This window comes from Penaeus vannamei, chromosome 19, assembly GCF_042767895.1.
Source record: "Penaeus vannamei isolate JL-2024 chromosome 19, ASM4276789v1, whole genome shotgun sequence".
Taxonomy (NCBI): domain Eukaryota; kingdom Metazoa; phylum Arthropoda; class Malacostraca; order Decapoda; family Penaeidae; genus Penaeus; species Penaeus vannamei.
Window position 1 is genome coordinate 15,888,649 of NC_091567.1, and position 6,725 is coordinate 15,895,373.

Genomic DNA, 6,725 nt, shown 5'->3' on the forward strand with positions numbered 1-6,725 from the left:
TATATATATATATATATATATATATGCATATATATATGCATATATATATATATATGTATATACATATGAATATACATATGCATATACATATGCATATGCATATACATATGCATATATATATATATATATATATATATATATATATATATATATATATATATATATATATATATATATATATATACATACATAAATACATTATATATATCATATAGAAGGAGAAAATCTTGATTGCCTCTCCTAGACACAGGTGTGCAGCTATACACAAGATTCTTGTTGAAGGGTTGCCAAGCGCCGAACATCAACTTTGACGCAGTTGTCTGAGTTCGTTGACAGAGGACGGGGTTCTTTAATATCTCCATTACAAACACGATAGTCTGAAAAATTAATGAGAATTATAATAAACACATCGATGGTAAATTACCGTCTAAAAATTGGAAACATAAGTCATTGTTCCCTTTTATAATGAGTGTATTTTCTATTTGTGTATCATGATAGAGGATTAAAGAAATATAAGCTACTATATAAAATAACAACTAACAAACAGAAATGGGAGAGATCTACATCCCACATATCTATAAAACGTAATATCATGACCACAATACCATATGAAAATAGCCTGAGATCTAAAAAGATCTTACGTGAAATAAAACCAAATAAAAAACAAATAACAACCCTCCACAGCTGTGGACACCATGTTTGCTACACACTTACAGATGCCAACTTTCATATTAATTTACCTTAAAAGGAAACAGGAGATGAGAGACAGTTCAAGGGGAAGTGATGGGAGATAAAGAAAAAAATAATAATAATAAAACCGAGGAAAGAATATATCATAATCTGGGTTAGTGATGACAATGATAATACCATATAAATACAAATACAACATTATGACCAAAAGAAAAAGAAAATGCTAAACAAACACTAACTAAACAGACAACACACAGACACACAATTTCACAACAATAGTAATAACATACAATGAAAATAAAACTAACCAAGCTGAGAAACCATTAACAAAATAAAACAACATTCAATTCAAAAATATCTAGAAAAGGGTAATAAACACGTCTTCTCACGGTGCATTTCAACTAAGATTGTCGAGGAGAACAAGCATAAATACAAATCTTACCCCTGCGGCCTTTCTTCTTGCCGGCTGTTGAACAATGAGCACGAAATGAGTATAATAAAACTGAGGGAGGATCAAATTAGGCCAATTTTTTTTTCTAATAATCTTTTAAAACTGTGTATACTTAAGAATGTAAATTTTAAAAATTTAAGTCTTATATCTAAACCATTCCTTAACATTTATATTAGTGGGAATAAAGAGAAAACACAGCTGATTTTTTTTCTTTTTCTCTTAAAAGTAATTTTGCCTGTAACTTTTGGTCTCACTCGGAGAAGATATGTACAGCATTTGTTCAAATCATTTAAATGACAAAGCAAAGAAAATCAAATAAATATTCATTTAAAAAACTATGTTTCAGATACCTAGAAGAAATGTAATCATAAAATTTATTTTGGTAATGTAAATGATATTCCTAGCTATGTATCTAATTTCTACCACATTCATTATTCTTCTCTCCATTGACTAAGTTATATCTCAGACACAGTGTAAATATAATGATAACTTTCTTATTAAAGGCAAAGATCTTTAGAATTAAAATAATATTCTAAAAATTTAAAACCAAAATGAAGTCAATACCACTGGGAAAATGTTGCATTCACTTCAGTGTTGCTAAGTTAAATGTCTCTGCACATAGATGGCTCTGCCAGCACTTAGCCACAAAAGAGTCCATTATTAGATCTTGTGACCTCACCTTTCCTTGAGTTGGCAGGAAAAATGCCTTTTTTTTACTAATGCTATCAATATTAATTCTGTTATTTTTATTATAAACACTGTAATTACTATATTGTTATTGACATTACTAACAGTAGTATCAAATACTAGAATATATAATTGAAAATCAAGGAAAAGGAGAGACAAATACTTCTCTTCACTGGCTCATTGGTGATCGAGTACTTGTGGAGCCATCTATATGTAAAATCAATTACTAAATTAAACACACAGTGGGCATGGCATGTATGCACATGCCTTCCCCGTTGGCATGTAGTTAAGGACCACATTTCTATATTGGTAAAACAGTAAAAATCTGATTTAATTCTGATAAAAATATTTATGATTAAATTTCTAACATCTTAATATTTAACACTGAGCCACCAATCTTCCATATGATTTCACATTCATATTAATACAGCCCCTAAGAAATAATATACTACAGATATCTGTATGTTGTAAAAGGGCTGTACACTTTCCAACTCATCTGGTCTAGTTAAGTTAACATGAATAATTCTATCAAAATCAATATAGTTCTAATGTTCATAAAAGACTTTGCCACTTTATAGTTCTGGCAAGAAGGAGAAAAAAATGAAAGTTTAAAAATGTCTGATGTGAGTTATCTCTCTTATGGACTATCATATTATAATAATCATCACATGGATATATTACGAATTATATTTGCAAATTCATTATATGAAAATTAAAGAAAGTCATTCAATTACTCAAGCTCTGAATTTTTAATAACATACTGCAGTATACTTATACATTTAAGATGGAAGAAATATAAGCATTATATCTAAACCATTCCTTAGCATTTAAATTAGAGGAAATTTATAGCAATAGAAAACATTCTGAATATCATATAAAATTCACCAAAATTGTGTAAACCTTTGATAATTTGGTAAACTTGCCATGAATTCCCATATAGGGGAATATCGGCAAAAATCACCTGAAAATGTGTACTTATGCTCTTGTGATGGTGTAAGGTAGAGTAGAATAATAATAAAAATAAAATTTAAAAAGAAATCAGAAATGAGACTGAAAAAGATGTATTGAAATTGACTAATCTAAAAACAGCAAGGGTTTTGAACTGCCAAGAGTATGGATTTTAATAATGTTCACCAAGTCAAGACAGCTAATACAAATGTAGATCTAAATACTGTCACTGCTGTGTGTTAGTGAGGGAGTGAGTGAAAGAGTGAGTCAAAAAGAGAACACAGAGTGAGAGAGTAAGAGAATGTGTCAATAAGTGAGCAAGTAACAGTAAGTCAATACAATGATTGTACAAAAGTGAGCAAATGATTCAGTGAATGCAAAAGAGAATGATTGTGAGTGAGTAATGGAGTGAGTCAGTGAATGGCTTAAGTTAAATGAGTAATCAAGTGAAAGAGTGAGTAAGTAAGAGTGCATAAGTGAGTGAATGAAAGAATGAGTGAATGAGTGAGAGAGTTATTGACTACATAAGTGAGTGAACGAGCGAGTGAACAAGTCAATGAGTGAATGAATGAGTGAATGAAAAAATAAATCAAGTGTGTGAGGGGCATTAGCATGCAAGAGAGTCAATAACTAATGGAGCAAGTAAATGAGTGAGTGAGTGAGTGAATGAGTGAGTGAGCAAATGCATGAGTGAGTCAGTCATTCAGTCAGTGAAGGAATAAGTAAATATATGAGTATGAGTGAGTGAGTGAGTGAGTGAGTGAGTGAGTGAGTGAGTGAGTGAGTGAGTGAGTGAGTGAGTGAGTGAGTGAGTGCGTGCGTGACTGAGTGAGTGAGTGAGTGAGTGAGTGAGTGAGTGAGTGAGTGAGTGAGTGAGTGAGTGAGTGAGTGAGTGAGTGCATGCGTGAGTGAGTGAGTGAGTGAGTGAGTGAGTGAGTGAGTGAGTGAGTGAGTGAGTGAGTGAGTGAGTGAGTGAGTGAGTGAGTGAGTGAGTGAGTAAGTAAGTGAGCAAGTAAATTTGTGAATGAGTGTGAGAGTGTATGTGTTTGTGTCTTTGTCCTGGCACCTATTTTAAACAAAGTTGTCCCTGCTTATTTTATCTAGACCTTCAAGTCTTTCATATATAGCAGATAGCACTTGCATTTTTATATGAGATCCAGGTTAATAGCAAGAAAATCTGAAAGCTTTGATGAAATTTGGAATTGATCATCTACTGCATACAAGATTAACAGATAATAAAAGAGTGAAAAGGTCTAACTCCATTCTATCTTACCATCATATGATTCTAAGTGACTTAATGCAATCACAGTCAGCAAGCATAAATTATGTTTTTTGAATTCCCTGTTGTCAGAACAGTTAAAAAAAAGTATAAAAACAAAAAACAGAAAGGAAATCATAAAGAAATGAAAGAAAGAAAAAATCAACTGTGTTAATTGACAATCAAAAAGATAAATAGGCAACATATAATCTTAGAAAGAAATTCAATTATCTGGAAAGCAAGAGACAAATTATTCTAAAGGAATATAATGCTTCAAAATCTGGATTACAACTCACACAAAACTATATATGATACTGGAAAAATCAGGGGAGCATCAATTAATTCCAAGACAAACTAGATTTCATTATGCATCAGTGGAACAGAAAGGAAATAAAAAGGCATGCTGCAGGAGAGAAATGAAGTTACTGGCAGACAAAAGACAAGGGAAATAAGACAAGGATGACTAAAAAGGGAGTAAGGTTGTACAGTTTGGAAAATTCACAATGGGAGAGGACAAGACTACAAAAATGAACAGGATGGAAAGGTGACGCTTACATTAACCCCTCACTATTAATGTTCGACTTATCTGTGGACTTGTGTGTCTGTTGCTAAATACTATCATATATAAAGAAGACTTACCAAAAATAATATTTCACTATATTATCTTGCCTAATTTTTGTGCTAGCTAACTACTAGCTTATAAACAAAATTGAAACAAAAATTATATCTTATACATTCACGTAAATTTCTCTCAGGCCCTCTTTCTCTTTCTCTTTCTCTCCTTCATTCTTTCTTTTTCTCTTCTCTGTCTCCGTCCCTCTCTCTGTCTGTCTGACTGTCTGTCTCTGTCAATCTCTGTTTGTCTCCGTCTCTCTCTGTTTCTCTGTCTCTCTGTCCATCTCTCTCTCTCTCTGTCTCTGTCTATCTCTCTCTCTCTCTGTCTCTGTCTCTGTCTATATCTCTCTCTCTCTGTCTCTGTCTATATCTCTCTCTCTCTGTCTCTCTCTCCTCTCTCTCTCTCTCTCTCTCTCTCTCTCTCTCTCTCTCTCTCTCTTCTCTCTCTCTCTCTTCTCTCTCTCTCTCTCTCTCTCTCTCTTCTCTCTCTCTCTCTCTCTCTCTCTCTCTCTCTCTCTCTCTCTCTTCTCTCTCTCTCTCTCTCTCTCTCTCTCTCTCTCTCTCTCTCTCTCTCTCTCTTCTCTCTCTCTCTCTCTCTCTCTCTCTCTCTCTCTCTCTCCTCTCTCTCTCTCTCTCTCTCTCTCTCTCTCTCTCTCTCTTCTCTCTCTCTCTCTCTTCCCTCTCTCTCTCCTTCTCTCTCTCTCTCTTCTTCCTCTCTCTCTCTCTCTTCCTCTCTCTCTCTCTCTTCTCTCTCTCTCTCTCTCTTCTCTCTCTCTCTCTCTCTTCTCTCTCTCTCTCTCTCTCTCACTCTCTCTCTCTCTCTTTCTCATCTTTCTTTTCTCTCTTTCTCTCTCTTTCTTTTTTTTCTCTTTTTTCCTCTTTTTATATTATATAATATATATATATATATATTTTATTTTTATATATATATATTTTTATATATATTTTTATATATTTTTATAATATATATATTTTATATATATATATATATTTTATTTTTTTTTAAATTTTATTTTTTTTTTTTATTTTATATTTATATTATTTATATATATATATATATTTATATTATTAATATATTTATTTTTTATTATATATATATATATATATATATATATTATATATATATATATATATATTATATATAATATATATATATAATATATATATATATATATATATATATATATAAATATATATAATAAAAATATATAAATATATATATATTAATATATATTTTTTTATTTTTTTTTTTCTTTTTTTTATCTTATATATATAAATATATTAATTAATATATATATTTATATATATAAATATATATATTATATATATAAATATATATAAATTTTTATATATATAAAAATATAATATTTTTATATATAATATAATAATATAATATTTATATATATATTTAAAAATATTATATTTTTATATATATAATAAATATAATAATTTATATAATAATTTATATATATTAAATATATATATTTATATATATATATTAAATATATATATTAAATTTATATATAAAATATATATATATTAACTATATATATATAAAATATATATATTTATATATATATAAATATATTATTTATATATATATATATAATATATATATTATTTATATAAAATTATATATAATAAATAATAATATATATATATATAATAAAATTTTATATATATATAAATATATATAATTTTTTTATATAAAAAAATAATTTTCTTTATATATATAAAAAATATATAAATTTTATTATATATATATAATATATAATAATTATATATATATAAATATATATATTTATATATATATAAATATATTAAATATATATATATAAATATATATATTTATATATATATAAATATATATTTATATATATATATATATTATTTTTATATATATATATATATATATTTATATTATAAATATATATAAAATTTTTATATATATAAAAATATATTTTTATATTATATATATAAATATATATATAATTTATATATATATTAAAAATAATAATATTTATATATATATAAATATATATAATTTATATATATATAAATATATTTAAAATTTAA

The 6,725-nt window shown here is 27.6% G+C and overlaps 1 protein-coding gene across 7 annotated transcripts in view; it reads right to left on the reverse strand.

Annotated features, from left to right (window-relative positions):
- Positions 1-215: 215 nt before the first annotated feature.
- Positions 216-6,725, reverse strand: part of kar (monocarboxylate transporter 10-like protein kar) — a 30,304-nt gene continuing 23,794 nt past the window's right edge. For 2 of the 7 annotated variants that reach the window (XM_070133993.1, XM_070133992.1), the window contains exons 8-9: positions 1,133-1,156; positions 216-377 (exon numbers count right to left, since the gene is read on the reverse strand). In XM_070133993.1, the coding sequence (XP_069990094.1) occupies positions 259-377; positions 1,133-1,156 (143 nt within the window). In that variant the 3' untranslated portion in view covers positions 216-258. The remainder of the gene's footprint in view (positions 378-1,132; positions 1,157-6,725) is intronic. The other 5 variants (XM_070133995.1, XM_070133994.1, XM_070133998.1 and 2 more) reach the window with 3 other exon arrangements.